General features: G+C 41.1%; 1 protein-coding gene across 1 annotated transcript; it reads left to right on the forward strand.

Moving 5' to 3' along the window:
- The first annotated feature begins 3364 nt into the window (after positions 1-3364).
- On the forward strand, positions 3365-5350 carry POLD4 (polymerase delta 4). The gene is made up of 2 exons (XM_086499692.1): positions 3365-3595; positions 4991-5350. The coding sequence occupies exons 1-2, from the start codon at positions 3400-3402 to the stop codon at positions 5182-5184; spliced, it is 390 nt and encodes a 129-aa protein (XP_086355818.1). The 5' UTR covers positions 3365-3399; the 3' UTR covers positions 5185-5350.
- The last annotated feature ends 17198 nt before the right edge of the window (positions 5351-22548 follow it).

Below are 22548 nucleotides of genomic sequence, written 5' to 3' on the forward strand. Positions count from 1 at the left end.
AAAAAAATTCACATTGACTTCTCTTAGCATTCATCTCTACACACCATGCTAACTTATCTAATCTCTATAATCAAGTTTGGTAGCATTGCTAGATCAAGACAGAACAATAGGAAGACTCTCTCTCTCTCTCTCTCTCTCTCTCTCTCTACCCACCCCAATAGAAGGAGACCACTCCTAAGTTTGTTGAACAAAGGCTAACACCTCATGAAAGATAATGTTTATGAGAAGCTCCTAAGATTGGTTTTAAAGTATGCTTTGCACCATCTTACATATAGACCAAACGAGGACTCTCTCTCTCTCTTTCTCTCTCACTCTCTCTCTCTCTCTCTCTCTCTGTGTCTCTCTCTCTCCACCCCAATAGAAGGAGAGCACTCCTAAGTTTGTTGAACAAAGGCGCTAAATGAAAGATAATTTTTATGAGAAGCTCCCAAGCTTGGTTGTAAAGAATTCTTTGAGCATCTTACATATATTCATGTTTGTTAAAGTCTACCGAGAGGTTGTGTCATGCATCCTTTTTAAAAACTAGTATGACCGGCCGCCTCCGGCGGCCTGTGTGTGTGTGGTTGTTTCACAATGCTACAGAGGAGATCCCCATACTTTTTTTCTTTTGAGAGGAAGGATTGGCTTTGAGCCTTTGAGGCTCTTGCCCTACGCACATGCACTCCTTGCAATGCTTCAAGTGGTGAGAAAGTGCCGCTGGCCCACAAAATTCATCTCACGCCCGTGTCCAAAGTTCACCGTTTGCATCAGAACATCACTCACTTGACCTTCATGATCAACTCCAATTGTAACCGTTTCACTGGCGGGAGAGTGTGCCTTTTGGGTGCAAGCTCTGCACAGCTCGACACGTCCTCATAATTTTCTCTCTCTTTCCCTCTCTCTCCACAACACTCTGCACGTGCACGTTTTCTCAGGTCGCTCGACGATCGGTCACTCCAGTCGCTTGTCAGAACGACACCATTGCATGCGTAGTCTCTCTCCCCAACCCCCCATCTCTCTCTGTGTGTGTGTGTGTGTGTGTGTGTGTGTGTGTGGACCTCCCTCCAATGGCCGTCAACAGGGCAACGTGCCCTCTCATCGGAATCCCTCCTGCCCAGTGCTGCCCATTGCCACCTCGAAGCCATATACCTTGCTGGCTTCTCTGTAATGACATGCTTGTTGCGTGTTGTCCACCGAAAAGTCATAACCCTGCACCCACATGGAAACTAGATGCCATGCTCGCCTTGCACCTATGTGGGCCCAATCTCTCTCTCTCTCTCTCTCTCTCTCTCTCTCTCTCTCTCTCTACCATCGTCTACAACCCGCTTATCTCTACTTTTAGCCGGCTCAAGGCTAAGCTGAGGCACACCTCTTCCTAGCACTTGAACTTTGAAAGGATATATGGCTTGTCGATCCCTATACTTTTTTTGGTGGTGGTGGTTTGGGGGGGGGGGGGGGGGGGGGGGCAAGGGCTAGCTTTGAGTCTTCGAGGCCTCCATTAAAGGAAGGCTATCATTCTAAGAGGGAAAGACTTAAATGCTCTCTCTTGGCCCTGTGTGTGTGTGTGTGTGCGTGCGCGCGTGTGCGCCATTGACGGGAGTCAACAGGGTAGCGTGTCCTCTCGCCAGGTGTGCTTCCTACTTAGTGCCACCCTAAAGCGTTACACCTTGTTGGCTTCTCTATAATGCCGTGCCTGATGCGTGTTGTCCACTTATAAATCACAACCACGTGGCAATGTGGAAACTGGATGTTCTTCTCACCTTGCACCTACATGGGACCCTTGTGTGTGTGTGTGTGTGTGTGTGTGTGAGAGAGAGAGAGAGAGAGAGAGAGAGAGAGAGAGAGAGAGAGCGAGAGAGAGAGAGAGAGAGAGAGAGAGAGAGAGAATGGTTTGAAACAGTGTTCAGGAAAGTCTTTTTTCCAAATTTTCAAAAATTTTGAATTTTTTTCTTGTATGTTTTACCGGTGTTTTTCCCCTTTACCATCGATAGAAGCCTACTCCTGTGGTGAGTTTTGCCCCGGCCTCATAGGTGGACCTCGAGCAATTTTTCCTGTCCTTCGACTTGATGGTGGAGCATCTCTAAAATTGAGGGATGACACATTCTTATCAACTTACCTACATGGTAGATTTAAGAGGACAGACAATTTGACAAACAACACCAAAACCCTTCAGTATTTCAAACCCTTGAGGTTCCTTGAAAATACTAAATTTGAAAAATGAGACACAGTTGATAGCGGGCACCTGCTCTGAAATTAACTCACTCTTAAACTTGTAAGCATTGAAATAGAAAATCATTTATATTTTAATGATTTTTGAAATAAACTATTTTTTGGTATACTTTATTGTTTCTTCCCCTTCGCCTTGGCTAATCTTAACTTTTTGCTCGCTCAAGAGCGAACACTAAAGCAGAAGACGTTGTTGAGAGAAACAGAGATGCCTCGTGACTCTGCAATGTTAATTTGAGCAGAATTTGAACTCTCTCTCTATTGTGGGTCATTATGAATCTGTGTGTGTGTGTGTGTGTGTCGTGCATGTTCTTTCCAGGTTTGGCTTCCGAGTTGCTTCTCTTCACAGATATGGTATACCTATCTTCTCTTCGTAGATACCAGCTCCAACTTTCTGAGCTTCTCTCTCTCTCTCTCTCTCTCTCTCTCTCTTGCCCCTAGTCTAGTGCTTAACCAGAGAGAAGATGGCTACGTCAATGCTCCTGACCGATTTGACAGCTTTCCTATTGTGGGCTTTAATCACCACATGCAAATAAACTTCAAAGCATATAATGTAGTTAAGCCCTTAGGAATATAATCTGACGAAGCTATGAATTCAATTCTATTGCAGCCCACAACTGGTGGACCTACAAATCGGACCCTTGTCTGAAAGACACCTTCTACGATTCTACCACCACACGATAGTGAGCCTGTGGCCATCCCTACCAACATGGCAGACTTTGTGAGGGACGTGAAGAGTCTGCGGGAGATCTAGCAACGACACCTCTCTCTCTTTCTCTCTCTCTCTCTCTCTCTCTCTCTTTCTCTCTCGTGCAGGACACACTGGCCTGAAGACACCGGAGCAAGAAGGTTGTGACATGTGTCTGGGGGAGGGGGCCGGAATCCCTCCCCCTTTTATTATAGTATAGATATAGATTAAACTATACATATAGAAAGAGAGTATTGACAGTGCTTTAATTAGAACATAAGATAGTCCTATGAGAATACATGCCATATTTCCTTGAGTGGAGCAACGTGAGGGTCACATGCTAGTAGCTTGTAAGTTACAAAAGCCTTTGTGTGTAGTCAAAGGTGTCTTGTAGGCGAAGCTTTGTGCCAACGGTAAACGGTTCCTCATTCAAAAAGCTCCTCTACTAGTTAGTATAAGAGCATGTAAATGAGGACAGTGCGAGGAAAGGCGTTTATTTATTTGAGATGGCGAGCATCAAGTCAAGCCTGTCGTCTGTGTATCCGCAGAGAAAGAAGCAGGCAGGCGATGGAAAGAAGAAGGAGAGCCCTCGTGATAGTGTCCATTCAGCGATGCAGGAGACCTTCATGTCCACTGCTTCCTTGGGCTCCTCCAAATCTCAGCCTGCGGCTCTCATCTCCTCCTCGGGCATGGACGTCCATGGTACGTCTGATTCTTTCATTCTTCACTTTTCAGACTCTGCAGCCCATGTACTGCAACAATGTCAGTTCATTTTAGGGTTTTGTGAGTTCCCCCCCCACCCCCATCATGTAAAGTGTGAGAAACTATGCTTCTGTGAGTCCCCCCCCCCCCTCCCTTCCCGTAAAGTGTGAGAAACCATGCTTCTAGCTAAGGTGACTTTTTCTGTGAATCTTGGTTGTTTGCTATACTAATTCTGTCCAGAATGTGCTTGTGTGTGCTGAATAAATTTGTATGAGCTTGCCAGATTTCTGTTGTATGTGTCATTGATTGTGCCATCAGGAAAATGGAAACAGAGTGTTTTAGCTTTGAATGACGAGATTGCACTGCCTACGCTTGCTTTCTGCAACTTGTGTGTTATGCATGCAGTCATCATACTCGTCATATTTTAACATTGCGTATGTGATGAAGATTTGTAAGCTTTTTTTTTTAAGGTTTTAGAACGCTATATCGCAGGAACACACTGCCTTGTACTTTTAGGATTGCTTGTGCTAGTTTAGTGGTTCTAGTAGAAGGGTACTCATAGGTGCAACATACTTGGGAATTCTTTTAAGTTAGATCACTTTTTGATAAAGAAAAAAAAAGCCTTTGATGAATGGGGAGGGTGAATTTGTGGGTTCTTGTTCACATTGACTGATGCAATTGCACCATAGGTCAGTTGTGAATGGGGAGACCACACAATGAAGAGAAGGTTGGCAACATCTCCTGTGGCTGAGATTGAGGTAGAATGAGAGGACCAGGACTCAAGTGTCTCTGCGGCTCGATGTAACCTTAGATATTACCTTGAAATTAAAAGAACCTGTATGGATTGCCTGTTATTGATGGCCCTAGACTGTATGAACCACTTCATTGCAACCAAATAGTAGTAAGGTTGACCGTCAATTTAGAGAAGGGCCTACAATGGAAAAGATGTTTTGGGCAGCCTCTCTAGGGCTTCAAAATGAGTTGATTGCTTTTTTATTACTCTGCTGTAAAACTTTATAAAGAAGTCATTGTATAGAAGGCACAGAATCTCTCTCAAGAAATGTGTATGGTGTAACAATGTGCCCCTATGGCCATTTGCCGCTCGTTGATGCCTGCCTTACAATTGTAGTCTTTACTTCTGTAATGAGAAGCTCTGCCTTGGTTTGATATGCAAGGTTCATTTTCTGTATTATCAACAACATATACCTATCTGGCTGCAAACAATGTGAAGCCATCAAGCTGCTTCTTTTTTTTTCTCTGGTTTTCAACGTTTTATTTATTGGAATGTAAAGGCGGACGGTGTGTGTTGTTTGAATGGGAAATGAGTGCTGTTCAAGTAATCAACTTTGTAAGTCCTCCTGACTTCTATATGTTTGTATGGTTATGTGTTTGCAGAAGAGTATGATGACCTAGAGGAGACTTTGCGCCAATTTGATATGAACATGCGCTATGGACCTTGCCTTGGAATGACCAGGCTAGAGCGTTGGGAAAGAGCAAACAAATTGGGTATGAATCCTCCAATTGAAGTCAAGGAAATTCTTGAGCGAGTGAGTGGGGCTCCGGCTTGCCTTTGGGAAGGCAGAGTTTAATGGCAAATCTGCTTCTCCTTGACAGTGACTTCATTGTCTGTTCAAGTCATTTCCTCTTGTAAAGGTGTGTGTCTAATCAGGCTCTTTAAGTTCATCTACTTGATGACTTTCTGTAACCAAGTTCTATCATTTTATGACTTTCCGTAAGCAAGTTCTATCAATGCTACCACATATCTATCACTTTGCCTTGCTCCTTTGGGGAATGGTATGCTCATATGAGCTTGACTTGCTTTCTCTGTAACAGGGATAGAACTCTTGTTTGTCATGTCACAATGTATGTGCACCATTCATAAAGGTGTCGTGTATGTTTGTTAACGTTCTGTGAGCATACAATTAGAGGACTTTTGGTACAGGCTTATGTCATTGTCGGAATACTCTCTGCGAGCTCGCTCTTGTTTTTGCCTGGCCATAGAATTAACCTGCCTTTGTGTCACAGCTTTGTCTGTATGTGGCAATAGAGCATTCATTTCTGCATTGTCAGCTGTGACTTTATCAAGAACATGATAAGCCTGTGCCACTTTGTTTGGCATTGCAAATGAGTACTTTTGTGGGTCCTTGAAATTTTATTCTCAATCATATGAGAATGTTCATGCTTAAAGCAGTTTCGCTCGAAGATGTGGGCAGGGTAATGCTTTGCTCAGCTTCTGTGGGGTTAATATGCGTAAAACTTAACTTTTTACATCATCATCACGAGATGGAGCTTGTTCCAATCAATGCTTTTTGTTTGTTCCTTATTTTCTGCATTAGTGTTTTGAATAAACATTGATGTGGGGCCCTTACGATGGCTTCTGCATTTTGTGTTTTTCTCCTATATAGGGTGGCACTGGTCCATTTTCTTCATTATTGTTTTTGATCAAATATTTGCTTTGTTCAGTGTTCGAAACTCTTAAAATCATTGTATAACTTTGCCCAAAGTTTGGCAATTAAACTGATATTCTTGAAATTATCTGCTTTAATCCCTTTGTTTATCAAGGTTGAAAATAAGCTGGTAGAGATGTCATACTGGAGATTCCTCCCTCCCATCCTTAGGTTCCCATTCCAACGTTGGAACTCCTCTCTCTCATCCTCTAAAAGGTAGGATGTAGGTTTCGAACATGCGTCGGCTGCAAGAGCGACTGCTTGCGTAATCAACCCGGCATCCAACTAGTGACCGGCAAACCACACATTTTAAGAAAAATAAAACCTCAGCTGTGCCAACAGCAGTGAAAATTTCTTGTGTGCGGCCATTACCACGCTGGTTGCCCGACACCCGGCACGCCTCTCCTTGTCTGTCCCCTGCTTGATCTAAAGCCTCGCACCCCCAAGCCCTGTTAAAGGGAGGATCAGCTAAGAATCTCTTAAGTTCTCTTTTTTCATAATCGTGGGCACATACTACTCATCAAAGTCAGTTTGGTGGTAGCAAATGTCGGGTGAAATTCCAAGTGAGCAAGTGGAGACAAAGTTAGTACGGTTGCCATCTTACATTCACCTTTGAACAAATATAGATCTTATGATGGTCTCCTAAATGGTGTGGAAAAGGATGGAGAGAGAAGAAGAAGAAAAGAATTGTTAGTAGTCCTCAAAGATCTATCTGACGATTTTTGGACTTGAGACCTAATCTACCACATTTGGGTGATGAGAGTAGGTGAACAAACTACCAACTGACCCCATGTGAAGAGGCTTCTTGGCCCTTGCAAAGGGAGCATCATGCTGTATCTAAAACAGCACCATGGCACTACTCTCTCTCTCTCTCTCTCTCTCTCTCTCATACTACACGTGCTCGTGAATGTAGACTAAGGTGGAAGCTACTAGAGTAGCAAGACAAGCGCCAAGGTGCAATGTTGCACATGCTAGGCAAGGCATACATGTGGGTGAGGGTTATTAGTAGGGCAAAAAAGTAAGGGGGAGATTTGTCTTAGGCCTAAGTCACACTAAGGCAGGGAAGCGAATGCCATGTGGAGATGAAAAGGAAAAAGATGGCCTCCATCCCTTGTCAGAGCGACGGCCTTGCTCCCTCGGTCAAGTTCTCCAAGTAGTGACCAACTGCAAAAAGTGTACGCGGGAGTTTATTTCAAAGGCAGTGTGACAAGGGACTTAAAAGCATTCTAAAATACGAAGGTGAATGGACCTTTTTGTCTAAAACTCTTCGATGTGTTTAAAAATAAAAAAGAAGTGAGATTCTCTTTCAGTGTTTAAAAAATATCGGGATCTAGTGTATTTTAATCGGCTAACTGACTTGCTTTTAAGAAAACTAGGAAGTTTACACGAGTTTTAGTGTAATTACTGGCAAAAGCTTTAAATTTTGACCTAAAAATCCCTTATTTTCATCGGTTAGGAAAAATGTATATTTCTAGTATTGTTGTGTGTGTGTGTGTGTGTGTGTTTCTCTCTCTCTCTCTCTCTCTCTCTCTCTCTCTCTCTCTCTCTCTCTCTCTCTCTTCTTTTGTGGTAAAAAAATCTTTCTCAAAGGGTATGCATTGGTGCGCTCGTAGACCTTTTGAGGGAGATTTGTTTTGAAAAAATGTAATGGAAATGGGGTGAACTTAATTGACAGTAGCAACATAATCATTGTATTTAATCAACTTGGCATGAATAATACTTTTGCAAGAGAGAGAGTTTACAGAACTTGACATTAGTTGAGGACCGGATTTATGGCTTTTGTACTATAGATTCTCACATCAAACGAGAGACTTGGTAAAATACAATCTTTGTGTTCCTTGTGACCTAGGTGATGCAATGAAGATGGAAAGCTATAAGGATAACATAGACTTTGTAAAAAGCATTAACCATTTCCAACCTCAGTCCCAAGGCCTCAAACACTTTCAAAGGTGGAGAGAGCTAGCGAGGAATGAGGCTAGGGAAGAGGAAGAAGAAACATTCATAGGAGAAACAGATAGTTTCTCACTTATCATCACTCTTCTTGCTAGTATACATAATAGCATAGTAATGAAGATGGAGAAGATGGCAAGCTTAAGCATTGAAGCATGGCTCTTGGTTGGATTTGCATTTCATAACCAAGAGTGTTGGTGTAAGCTCTCAACTTCTCTACTAGCTTGGAGAAGGAAATAGAGCTCTTGCACTTTGCACTTCATACATCATAAGGATAACATAGACTTTGTAAAAAGCATTAACCATTTCCAACCTGAGTCCCAAGGCCTCAAACACTTTCAAAGGTGGAGAGAGCTAGCGAGGAATGAGGCTAGGGAAGAGGAAGAAGAAACATTCATAGGAGAAACAGATAGTTTCTCACTTATCATCACTCTTCTTGCTAGTATACATAATAACATAGTAATGAAGATGGAGAAGATGGCAAGCTTAAGCATTGAAGCATGGCTCTTGGTTGGATTTGCATTTCATAACCAAGAGTGTTGGTGTAAGCTCTCAACTTCTCTACTAGCTTGGAGAAGGAAATAGAGCTCTTGCACTTCACACAATGAGAGAGAGAGAGAGAGAGAGAGAGAGAGAGAGAGAGAGTGGGAGAGTATATCTTGCAAGCATGCCCCCTCCTTGCTTGGATCGACCCTCTCTTTTAGCACTATCTGGCACCTCATCGGACCTCCTCAAGCTTGACCAATCACAGGCTTAGCAGCAAGGGTAGCCTTGGGACAAGTGTCCCCCTTTCCCCTTCGAGAGAGAGGACTTGATAAATGCATAGACAATAAATTACATAAATTAAATTATCATTGGATCCCTTCGGAGGCCAACCAATAAGCTTTAGGCACACCATGAGGGCAACATGAAGAGGATCTTGACATGTGTCCTATTTGCTTTCTTTGTACCAAGCTTGCCTTGTGTGAGGGTGTGTGTGTTCTCTCTCTAGCCCTTAGAATGAGCGCTCGCCCCCTCTTGTGTAGGGATATACACTGACTTTGAGCACCTTACCCCCTCAAGCACCTTAGTCATGGATCACCTCAAGCACCTTAGTCAGCAAGCACGACGAGCATCTCAAGCAACTTAGTCAGCAAACACGACAAGCACCTCAAGCTTGGGCCGGGTTCCCACCTCAAGCTCAATCCTAGCTTGCCTAAGGTCAAAGGACTTTTAACACTAACCTTTGGAGGTCTCTAATGAAGCTAACCCTAAGGTCTTTAAGCTCCATTAGCTAGCCTTGCTCTTTGACATACCATCTCTCAATTGGACCCCTTTATCATCGGCCCCATGTTGAGATAGATTTGTAAGCACATGTCTATATTGTAATCCTTGTTCCCGTTTATTCTCCTACATTAAATGATTAATTTAATATGAGAAAATCATTTGGGTTGGTTAGATATTATATTTTATGACAAAAAACACATTGAAGAGCTTTAAAAAAGAAAAGTATGTCACTTTTACATTAAGTAGAGAGAGAGAGAGAGAGAGAGAGAGAGAGAGAGAGAGAGAGAGAGAGAGAGTAAACATAAGACCCTATGAACTAAAGCTTCATCCACTGATCTCTCTCAATCTATTAGGTAGAATTTCACAAGATCCCACCTCCTCACACTAGTTGGGAACGTGCTCTGTTGTTTGTCACCTAAAGCTGGAGCTCGCGACTTGCAAGCAACGAAGCGTGTACTGAGCTATGCTAGATCGTCGCAAGCGCTTTCTTACTTCTCGAGCTCTGCACATAGAAGTTAAAGAAAAAAGACTTGTTATTTTGTTACCTCGCCCACGCTACTCCACATGCATGCACCACCTTCGGCATGTGTCTTGCCACTTGTATCTCCCCTCACCTCCGTCGTCGTCGCACACCTCGACCCAACCGAGCCGCCACCTTCTCTTTTCATTCGAATTACCTTCCAGGTAAAATAAACACATCCTTGTCTTTTCATTTGAGTTACCTTCTAGGTAAAACTAAAGTAAAATTCAAGGGGAATCACTCTTGATTCCCTTGAAATAGACATCTATGCACCCTTACTCACTTTGTATTCACGATTGAGTTTTTTTTTTCTAAAAAGTTTACCTAAGATCCTTTAGGGTTTAGGGAGGCCTTTAAAAAAGAAAACTCAATCTTTTTGTAGTGAATAATAAGTAAATAGAGTCAAGGGACCCTTGGGTTGTGTGGGAGCGAGGCCTCCTGCTTTGCACAGCTTGCGAGGCCTTGGAGCTTGGGGGGCCTCGAAGGGGGCACTGTAGCAGGGCATGGTGCAGAAGTGCCTCTACTGGAGGGCATTGCGTGGAGATCTCAGGCCACGAAGTCTCTGGGGTGAGGTAAAACTAAAGTAAAATTCAAGGGGAATCACTCTTGATTCCCTTGAAATAGACATCTATGCACTCTTACTCACTTTGTATTCACTACAAAAAAGGTTGAGTTTTTTTTTTCTAAAAAGTTTACCTAAAAGGATCTGCCCCGATGCAGATCCTTTAGGGTTTAGGGAGGCCTTTAAAAAAGAAAACTCAATCTTTTTGTAGTGAATAATAAGTAAATAGAGTCAAGGGACTCTTGGGTTGTGTGGGACCGAGGCCTCCTGTGTTGCACAGCTTGCGAGGCCTCGGAGCTTGGGGGGGCTTGCAGGGGGCGCTGTAGCAGGGCATGGTGCAGAAGTGCCTCTACCGGAGGGCGTTGCGTGGAGATCTTACGCCACGAAGTCTCTGGGGTGAGGAGTCGGGCAGGCCTGCCTTCTCGATGTTGCTTTCCCTTGTCTGTCCCCATCTTTTTTATCATACGAGAGGCATCGCCCCTCCTGCCTCCTCATTGAAAGGGTAAAATGGGCGACCTGGCTACTATTTCATCACAGGATGTTCTTGATTTTGCACTTCGGATGTTCATGACTAGGATAAGGCTCCCTTCTATTAACTTGTGTTTTCAGCTTCAATGTGCGTGTCGGCTGTGATCTTGGAGGATGCTGCCGCTTCTGATTGAATGTCTTGTGATTATGGCCATGGTTGTAGGGTCAGCTTGGTTATTCGTGGTGACCTCGACAGATTGCGAGTTCCAGGTGGTTTGCTTTGCTTTGTGGCATCGCACTGTTCTTGTCCGGATCTTGTTCGGCTGCTGCCCTCGGTGGTGGCTTTCGTCGCTCTAGCTATTATGTCGGCTCTTTTCAAAGGTTCCCTTTGGGCAGGCAGTTTGTCAGTGACAGAGGCGTCGTCCTGGTGGCAACTTGAGATGCCTCTACTGGTGATGTGGATTGTGGGCCCCGCCCTCTCGACATACTATGTGGATCAGTTTTTTGTTTGTTCCGGGTTGGCCTCTCATGTTCTGAATAGTTTGTAAGGGTCATCTATGGTCAGCTGGTGGTTATCAGAGTTGCTTATGTAATTTTCGGTTATTTATGTCTCTGTGTGAAAGGTCGTGATCTGATTGTTGTTCTGTTGTGCTACTGTGATGCCATGGTTCATTTTGAGCATGGCTTTTTATGTAATTCTTTTTGCTACTTAATATATATACTACTCACTATTGTGAGCATTGAAAAAAAAAGTGAATAGTCTCTTTTTTACTCTCTCTCTCTTTGTACTAAATGTAAAAGAGAATACACTTTTCTTTTTTAAAGCTCTTGTGTTAGAAAATAAATCCCTCGAAGGGTCTCCGTTGGTGCAGGGGGATTTTTTAAACTATACGTTTTACTCCTCTTTCAGAGCCATTCATGCCATCAGAAACCTCATTTGAGCTACAATTAAGGAGCTGCATTTTTCAGCTCTCTTTTGGTAGTTTTTGCTGTAAAGCTTCCATAGCCATTACCAGTACCATTGTTGCAATCTCTTCCATCTACGAGAGCCCACAGCTCATTCGGGAGTGTGTAGCCTCTTTGAGAGTGTCCTTATACACACACATAGAGTGGGAGCTTGACGGCATTGTCTCCTTCGACTATAGGTACAGATACAAGTACAGATGCATGTACATGTACATTGAGCGGCTTGGTTAGCTTCTTTTGTGCTTCTCGTCCTCGATTCTGGCTTCGGCTACAGCATCGGCATTGACTCATAGGCTACAGGTTTCAATGCTTGCGATATTTTGGTTCTAGTGGGAGAAATTTTTTATGCGTACATACATATGTTGGCACTTTTGACAGTGTTTGAGCTCTTTTGAGAGTAATTTGACTCTCCGCATGGATATTTCATTGCATGCACATGCTTTTGGCGCCTGTTTGAGCGTTCTGACACACTTGTACGTCTTTGTGGATTACCTATTGTACGCTTTTGTGGAGCCATCTTTTGGCTAGTACGACAGTCCTGGCCATTTTTGAAACTTGGTCTGGATGATAGCCATTTTTGAGACTTGGCTATACGTTTTGCTACATAACATATGTTGTTGACGATCGATAGCATGAGGTTTTCATTAAGATGGGATATTCTCAAATGTGGAGATACCTTCGGTAATACAGGTAGCTGGAGCATCCCTTATGAGGTCTCGCCATAGGACATGTATAGAGTGGTGTAGGTGCTTTTGACGTCGAGTTGGCGGTCTATGGTCAGTTTGACAGTTTATGCGTTTTAGTTGGTCTCTATACAGTGTGCTTTTGAGAGACATTGCCCTTTTTTATGCTTTGTGAGTGACATACTTGGTCATTTTGTCTCGTATTTTGATTGACATAGTCCCAAATACAAATGAGACTTTGTTGAAATTTTCCGAGAATCTTTTGGTAGTTTTGTCACCATGTCTACTAGCAAAGATCGTGACATTTATGACATAAAGAATTTTGATGACACTAATTTTCAGCTTTGGAAGAACCGAATGCATGATGTGCTTGTTCAAAAGAAGCAAAAGTTGCCTATTGCCTATGCGGCTAGAACTGAAGATATGCACATGACTCGGTTTCAATGGGAGGAGCTTGATGAACTATGCAGATATACGATTAGACTGCACCTTGGTGAGTCGGTGTACTTTTCAGTGTCAGAATGCGAGACTGCTCATGCTTTATGGTAGAAATTATGCGATACTTATGAAAAGGATATGGCTAGCAATAAGGTTTTCATGATGCGAAAACTTTTCAACCTTCGTATGAAGGAGTCAGCTAGCGTTGCCAACCATATTCATGATTCTGATTCTCTTTTTGCCTAGATTTGTGAACAACGCATGACCATTGATGATGAGATGAAAGAATTTTTTTTGCTTTATTTGTTGCCACTTTCTTGGGATATCTTTTGCACAGCTATTAGTAACTTTGCTCCTAATGGTACGCTAAAATACGATGATGTTACTAGTGCACTTTTGTCAGAGGAAATGCGTCCAAAGACCATGACTAGCTCGCATTATGGCGAAGCTTATTATGTGCAAAGGGATGATAAGCAACGTAAGGACCGTTCTTCGCAATGTGAGGCCAAGAAAGAGATGCATCAAAGGGTAGATTAAAGTCTCGTGGTGGTCGCCGCAATGTTCAATGCCATTATTGTGATAAATTTGGTCACATAAACAAGGATTGTTATGCTTGGAAGCGTAACAAAGAGATGAGCAAAGGTAAAGGCAAAGATCATGCTTGTAGTTCTACATGCCTTAGACTCATGGAAGCACTATTTATTGGGGACTCCTTCCATTCTACGGACGGATCACCAAAGCCTTAAGTACTTCATGACGCAGAACTAGGTCTCTGACAAACAAATGAGGTGGGCAAATTTCCTTTTGCAATTTCATTTTCATATTGCTCACATTACTGGTAAGCATAATCAAGTAGCCGATGCACTCTCAGGACATTTGAGAGTGTATGCAGTTTCCATAGCAACTCACAATGATCTATCTTCTATGATAGCCCCACACATCCATAAGTGAGCTTTAGAATTTACCACGCTAGTACTTCAGATGCCGCAGTTCTAGCCAAATCCAATTCACCTCTCAGAGTTTTGTGTGTGTACATCTCTATAACTATGGTCAGTCAAGTTGATCCGCATAGTGGTCTCCATGTGGTGCAAGTAGATGTAGTCATAGTCCCAATCTTGAATCATTTTTAATTGGCACATAAATGGTCTCCCTAGAATAACATCATAGTTATTCTTATTACCAAAATCTACTATGGCAAATGTATAGTCATACTCAATTCCACATGAAGTCATCACTACATGCTCTAAAACTCCAATAGGTCTCTCAATACGTCCATCAACTAGTTGTAATTTCATTCGTGTCTACCTAAGAGCCGATTTTACCCACCTTACCTAGATACATTTAGTGGCTATGGCAACACCTGCACCACTATTTAGAATAGCTATGGTATTTGTTCCTTGATATTCTATAGGCAATGTAGTGTTTCCATCACCTTTGCAATAATCACCCACTATTTATGGGGACCGGTTTAGCATCCTTTTTGGATTTGCTCCACTCCTCCACTTCTTGACCTACTGTATCAATAGGATTTTTTCTTCCCATTTTCTCAAGACATCTACCGACATCTCTCCACATCTGAGGTCTAAATTTTAGCAGCTCGACTATCATTAGTGTACATCTCACGGGCCTTCATATAAATCCTTTTGCAATCCTTGAGAATCTATGACTAGATAATGAGATCCGCTCTGCGATTGTAGGACCATAACATCAGATCTTTCCTCATATGGTCCTAAGTACGATGGCAACTCCTTAAGGGTTTCTTCTCTACTATTCTTCTGATCTTTCCATTCCTTGGTCACTATACATGGATTGCATTTTGAAGTCCATCAAGCCCTTGTCAAGATCAACTTTTGCAATAGGTGCCAACTCCCATTGATGACTGCCATCTCTAGCCTTCCTAACTGCACCCCAAAGTTCTTCAGGCCAATCACCTTTGACTTTTGGCACAATAGGAGATATATGGTAGAAAATTCATTTGTTGTGCTCTTTATCTCTTGTTTAAATGATCCTTCTCCACAAATAGTTGCATTCAAAATCCCTTAAGGATGTTGGATCCCTGCTCTACTTTCTTTCTCACCTCTCTCATTTGACTACTTTTTGCAAACCCCATTGTCAACAACTAAAATCTCAATCTCTTGTATTGGTTCTAGTTCAGTCGAGTCATTTAAGCTCTCTTCCTTTCTCTTGTTTGTTTCTTCAAAACCAATAGTTTCAATCAATAGATGGTTGAGGGATTATCCTAGCTTGAGTAGTCTCAATCAATAGGTGGCTGAGGTATTTTCTTAGCTTAAGTAGTCTCAATCAGGTTTTTGCACATCTCCAACCTAAGTTTTTTCATCTTCACATTAGGATAAGTCATCCACCGATGCTCCATCGTTGGGTGGTTGTCTAGTCTCGCTTCATATGCCTTTAGAATTGTTTCCAATGGCTCGGTGGCACTTTCGCATCTCAATCAAAACCACTTGAAGAGGGTATGACCTTTATAATGTTCATCGTCGCTTTTCCTTTCTTATCTGGGTTCTGAGGACAATCTTGATACAATTTTTTTTGTCCTTAATCACCACAATGTTCATAATCACTACTAGTCACATTAGGAACATTGTTTGCATCATTAGCTTGTTTGGTTGGCAGTTCCTATCTAAATGGTCTCCTTGACACTTGAAACAAGGTCCTAGGGTTCTTTGTTGTTTCGGTCTAGCAAGGTTATTTTTTCTAAACCTTATGACCTTGAAAATGTCCACGCCAAAAATGAGACGGAATACCTCACTCTTCATTTGCAATGTGTGGAGTTTGGCATTTCTAGGCTAGTGGTGAAAGGTGATGCATTGCTGATTATCAAGCAACTATTGAGTTAGTGGCAGGTAAAGAGGGATTCCCTGAAGCAATTTGTGGAGTTTGGCATTTCTAGGCTAGTGGTGAAAGGTGATGCATTGCCGGTCATCAAGCAACTATTGAGTTAGTGGCATGTAACGAGGGATTCCCTAAAGCATCCGCTTTTTTCCATTAAGAAGCTGATAAAGTTCTTTGAATTAGTCTAGTTTAAACATGTCAATAGAGAGCACAACCAAGAAGTGTATCAGCTAGCTAGTAGCCGAGTATAGGTGCATGTAGCAGGTTTATACATGGAACCTACCACTTATGCAAGTCAAGAGACTCTAAATGAGATTGCTATAGTTAGAGAATGTGTTAGGGAAAATACCATCCAAGCTAGAGAATTTCTCGTTGTATGGTTCCATGAACCTTTCACTATATTTTTTCCTATGAATTGAATATAAAAGCTACTCTTAGAATGAGGGGGTTGGCCCACTAAGATAGGTGCTGATCTTGGATCCGCTTACATCACCTACTTGCACCTTACCTTGATTCATGATCATCACACCTTGTCGCTTCTATATAAATCCCACTTGTAGCTCATTTCAAGCTGAAAAATCTAACTACTTTATTTTTTTCATTCTACGACGTGTCTTCTCATGGTGATTAACTACTTTTCTAATGGATTCATTAAGAAATTTGTGGTGCTTTAGATCCTCCCTAAGTACACCAATTCTTGTCAAACTAGAATAATTAAGCATCAAGGTGGTGCCATAAACCACCAGCTAGAACTTGTCTTCTTTGTCTATCTTCATCGTGGCACTTTGTAATGTCCCCCATGAAGCTTGACTATGGCTTGCCTTGATTAACTTGTACTTGAGAAGTCTTCTCTCTACCAAATGAATCAATACTAACATGCAACATTTATGCTTAAACCTTTGCATGCAAAAACTCATGTCAATGAAATGCAATGGGTTTTGTTGGAAATGTTGATGAAGAGGATAAAGTTGAGCCACCCAATTGAATTTGCAACTACTGCTCCATAAGAATATGATGGTATAAGCATATCTTAGGCCAAAACATCCTTATTACTGATTAAAAAATTGTGCAAGGTTTAAAGAAATGGCTGTGTTATATGTAAGTTCTTACAAGATCTCTTACGAGGATCCATTCAAATATCCCACATAAAGCACATAATACAAATCCATGTAAACCTTAGACAATAGTTCCTTTTTATGCATCAACTCACTTTGTAAAGATTACAATTGTGACTAGAAGATTGATTATTGGAGTAGGTTGATTGCAATTGGAAGACAAAGAAGATTGATTTATTGGAGTAGGTTGATTGCAACTGGAAGACAAAGAAGATTGATTTATTGGAGTAGGTTGATTGCAACTGGAATACAAATAAGTGAGCATACCTCATTGCCCAAGATTCCAATCAAGTTGATATAAAGCTCCAAGCCCTTTTTTAATAATCTACAAAGTGCACATGGATGGAAAAATACCCTAGAATGCAAGATCGGTGAGTTCAGGATTAATAATCTCTCATTCTTGAAACCCAAATGCCACTTAATCATCTCTTAATCTAGCTAGTGAAGAAATGGTGCAATTCAATGAATGTATCCGCAAAGATGTGAGCCAAGAGACTAATTAACCTCCTAATCTACACTAAGCACACCCTAACTTGTGCTTTGACACCATTGTTTGTGCAAGAAGTTATGGAGGGTATACTAGTGTAGCATTTATGGTGTGTAGAGGTCTGTAGAGAGAGAGAGAGAGAGAGAGAGAGAGAGAGAGAGAGAGAGAGAGAGAGAGAGAGAGAGAGAGAGAGAGATTGAGAGATTTTAATATCTTCCTTGGAGGTCCAAGAGGACCTATGGGACCAAAGTTACATGTGATGTAGTATGTATGTGGCTGATGAGTGATTTATGATGCTCCAAAGTTGCGGCGATGAGAGTCGCAATGGAGATCCCACACTGTGACTGGGAGAGGAAAGTGTGTAGATCTAAGTCATGGCTAAAAATGCGTGGGAAGCAAGTTCCGATGTGACCAAAAGCAAATCACTCAAGTAATTTGTGGTACTGAGACTCTCAAACTTGCAATGACCATGATGTGCACAATCAATTTGACTCTTCTCCATTGCCCCAATGAGAGAGAGAGAGAGAGAGAGAGAGAGAGAGAGAGAGAGGCAATGTAGATTCAAAAACAATGTTCAAATTCTATTTGAGAATAGGTTTTTATATCGAGATCATTTGGGGCTTCCAGCCACATAGCTACTTAACACTCAAGAATTCTTTGACTTCATCTCTTTGATAATCTAGTCTTATCTCTCCACTGGCACAAGATTTCATTAACTCTATCAACTGTTCCTCTGTTCTAGATTTTTTTCCATACTCTTACCTCAATTCTTCAAACACACCCCCCCCCCCCCCCCCCCCCCCCCCCCCCCCCCCCCCCCCGCCCCCCCTCCCCCCCCCTTGGTGGGTCCCCCCTCAAAGATTACATCCTTACCCACTATCTATTTCTTGAGTAGCATAGCCCACTCATGGTGCTCCAGAACTCCCATCGCTTCATTGACTGGCCCAAGTTTGACGACAAGTGCGTATACAACATACAATGGGGGTAAAAAATACAAACACAATTTGTAGGTTGTGGTCATTTTCCACAACCTACAAATTGTAATGACCACAACCTATAAATTGGAGAGTGGCCAAGGTTATTGCCCTTTGCATTATGGGATGGGCATATGACACTTAGCTCAATCACTGGTTATATGCTTGTTGAAATAATGTATGGTCAAAAACCTGTGATGCCATGTGTTTATTTTTGTGGGAGGATGGAATGAGCAAGGAAGGTCTGCTTGCATTGTGCATAAGGAAACTGGAAACAAGTTTTAAAGACATTGAGCTTGCAAAAGTTCACTTAAAGAATGCAAGGCTGAAAAAAAAAGATTCTATAAAAGGCATAGGCTTAGACCAAAACCTAGCAAAGAAGGTGATTGGCTATTGGTGTATGATAGTAATCTTGATAACCAACACTTTACGATAAAGAAATTTTCAAAGAGAAAGTTTGTTTCTTATGTTGTTAAGCATGTGGATGGAAATGCAACTTACACTTTACATCACTCGAACAAACTAGAAATGCAGCAACTTACACTTTACGTCAGTCAAACAAAAGACAAACGGAGATTCCCATTGAAGGAACAAGGATGGGGATGCCAATCCAATTGATGCACAATGAGTTTAAGAAGGGGATGTATTGTATTGTTTGAAAAGTGAGGATGAAAGTGAAGATGTGATGTCTGATATTGAGGATTGATGCTTCACAAAGATTATGGTGGTACATAACAGAGGATGTGCAGGTTTAGAGGGGGTGGATGTCATTGCATGGAACATACACATTGTGAAATAAAAATAATCACCTCACTTTTTTTCAATACATAGGAATAAAAGCTAGAATGTACATAGTGTGACATGCATGAAAGCGGCTACTACAATTGTTGTCATCATGTACACACATATTTGTAGAACATGAAATAGAAATAATCACCTCACTTTTTTTTATGCAACTGAATAAAAGCTAGAATGTACATAGTGTGACATGCATGAAAGCGGCTACCGTAGTTGTTGTCATCATGTACATACATATCCGAAGAGTCATGACCCTAGACATGGAATCGTTACATGTTTGTAACTTTAAACATGCCTAATTTGGTTCAAGAATGTACATATGTCAAGTGCATCATGGTGGTTTTTTTTAACAAAAATGGCATGAAAATGATAGAAAAAATAGCTTGTTATGAGGCTTGGATATGCATGAAAATTGACACATCCAAAGACTGAACGTGTATGGAAGAAAGGGGGTTTCTTGCTTATGGCTTAAAAAAATTACAATTTTCACTTTATGGTTGCTTTATGAGAGTGTAGTGCAATGTTGTTGGGGTAAGACTTTATTTTCCAATCTAATGTGACCAATCCCTAAAGCCAAACATACAAGCATGCACCCCTAAGTACATAGATACAAGCTCTTACATAAGACTCCCTGACACATGTTGCTCATGATATGTACATATGCTACACATTATAGCCACATGTAGCATGTTATAGCTGCATGCTACTTGTTGTAGCGCACATGCTACTTGCCCTCTACCATATGGGTTGCATATCCCTCTCGCCTTCATTACCCCTTCCTTGAAATCGTGTGATAATTGTATGTGTGTATGCTTGTTAAGTGATTGTGCTTAATGTGTGTGTGTACACACATGAAAAAATAACTTGTATGTGTGAATTGATGTGCAAAATGGAATGATTGATACACTGATTTCATAGTGTTTTTACCAATGTGCAAAAAAATTATAATTAGAACACTAATTTTTGGGTCAAAATTGGGTTAAAAAAAAGTAAAAACAATCCAAAATGATATGATTTCAAGTAGCATTTTTTGTGTTGGGTTAATATTTTTAATTGCATTGCTAAGTACTCCATTCTGAGTTGAATTGATTGCATATTTTTTAGCAAATTCTTATCAAAAATTTAGGCTATTTTTTTCAATTCTTTAGCATATTTTTGTTAATGAATTGCCTAAAATTGGTAATTTTTTATCAAAAAATAATGAAAATGGAACTACTTGATATGAATAGCTAGTTCAAAGAGTGCATTGGAAACATGTGATTTTTCACTAGTTTTCTAGTTAATTTTGGCATTTCTTGGGTCTTTCAAATCTTGGGATTTTTTTTCACTTTTTGAACTTTTTCATTTTTATTAAAAAAAATCTAGAGCTCCACATCCACTCACACCCTTTTTCCCTTCTTTTTGCTACTTTTTCAAGTTTTTAGGATATTTTTTGCGATTTATCTTTATTTTCTAGTCTTTCTTTGTAATTTTGTAAATTTCCTCTTTTACTTATTTTTAAAATTTGAATTTATAAAAAAAATCTCCCTAAAAAGATTTTTTTAAACTAAAAATTTAAAAATTCCACAAAAAGAGAAAACAAAAACCAAACAAAAAGAAGAAATAAAGGGAATAAACACACACACACACACACACACACACACACACACACACACACACACACACACACACATGCACACACTCCTATACAAAAAAAATTGCCTACTCTGTGTGTGTGTGTGTTGCACACCAGAGGTGGACCCTCTCTCTCTTTCTCTGCGCAACAGACAATTGATGGCCCACACTTCCTCTTCCTTTTCTGCTTGTGCATTGTTAGCTACACGCTTTCATATTTTAACATTTTGTTTTATTAGCTAAGTTTATTTGATTGGGCAAAGTCATGAGGCCCTATTTGATAGGCTATTGTTTTGTTCATGGTGAGCTAGATGGATTGCTTATATACATACATGTAGATACCCAGTAGAGGTATATCTAGATTCACTCCACAGATCATCAAGCACTTAGTTTCTAGATGCTTAGAGTGCAAGCACACACGAAATTGTTTAATCACTTTCTCGATAGTTTGGTACATTGTATAGACACGTGACAGAGGATAGTACAGAGAGTATCATGCTAGCCCTTCTTGAGGATCATATAGACACCCTTGAGCTACCATAGATGTATCTTTGTATCTATTTCACACTAGACCCTTGCATGATGAGGAGGATTGGAGAGTGTACATGCAAGAGATAGCTAGGAGATCTCAAGGTTACCCTTCCTATGACATAGGTAGAGCTATCCAACCAGGTTCCTTATGGGGTACTTATAGGAGCATTCACAACAAGGCTACCTATACATTGTTGTGTGCACTACTTTATTCCTCTTATAGGAATAGTGCTATTGAGTTCCGGTTAGACCTAATGACCATATGCCCTACATAGCCCACACTACTTAGATCACCTTTAGGGTGCACATCATCTAGATCGTCTAGGAGACAAACCTTCACTAACATCATGGCAGAGGTGAGGGCTGATATGGAACATAGGAGCTAGATCCATTCCATTGCACTGCCATAGCTACCAAGCACAGAGATAGCCACATCATAGGCTTTGACCACTACTACGACTAGTACACATGCTAGAGAGGATCTAGAGACCACATCACAAACCACCAACACACCAAACACAGAGCTTACTATTTCACATGCATCAGATATATGATGACATTTCATACATCACCCTCTAGAGACACCATGCAAGTACCACATGACGATAGAGTTGCCATAATGAAAAGAGAGCATCATATTAAGTTTGTGCTACATTTTTTTAGTTATAGAGGATTCAGGCATTGGTTCATTGACCTTGATGGACATTCTACTTCAAAGACACCTTCTTAGATGACATTGACCACTTGCTACGATAGGTAATTAGAGTTCATGGACGTCACTTTGATTTGACTGAGTTCTATATTGATGAGCTCAAGGGTATATACATGGCCCTATGGATTAGCCCATATAATGTTGTAGACATAGCATGTCTTGATGATTGTTTGGACACCAATGTATATCCTAGGATAGTGCAATTGCATAGACTAGAGCACACATGGACCTATGTTGATGATTGTGGATGTAAATATTGACGAGAGTAGACCACAGGATGTTTTGAGCCAGCCAAGAGTCTTATGGTATATCTTGTAGGAGATCTCGTGAAAGGATTTATAGGGGAATATGTGATACGAAATATTTTTTTATGATTGGATTTCCATATTCTCCACGACATGGCCAGGATCATATAGTGACCACACAATTTTCAGAGACACCTGCTAGACAGACTTTCCCTACTAGGTCACCTCCCAAATCTCCATCACATAGATAATTTTTTCGTCATAGCACAGTTCGATAGTTGAGATCTAGAGTGATTGAGATGTAGGAGGAGACAGATGCTCAAATTA

Source organism: Adiantum capillus-veneris, chromosome 25 (genome assembly GCF_014529385.1).
Source record: "Adiantum capillus-veneris isolate H3 chromosome 25, ASM1452938v2, whole genome shotgun sequence".
Classification (NCBI taxonomy): Eukaryota; Viridiplantae; Streptophyta; class Polypodiopsida; order Polypodiales; family Pteridaceae; genus Adiantum; species Adiantum capillus-veneris.

Coding starts and splice junctions, on each gene's coding strand:
- POLD4 (XM_086499692.1), top strand. CDS start 3,400: ATGGCGAGCATCAAGTCAAGCCTGTCGTCTGTGTATCCGCAGAGAAAG. Junction 3,596..4,990: donor CTCGGGCATGGACGTCCATG/GTACGTCTGATT, acceptor ATGTGTTTGCAG/AAGAGTATGATGACCTAGAG.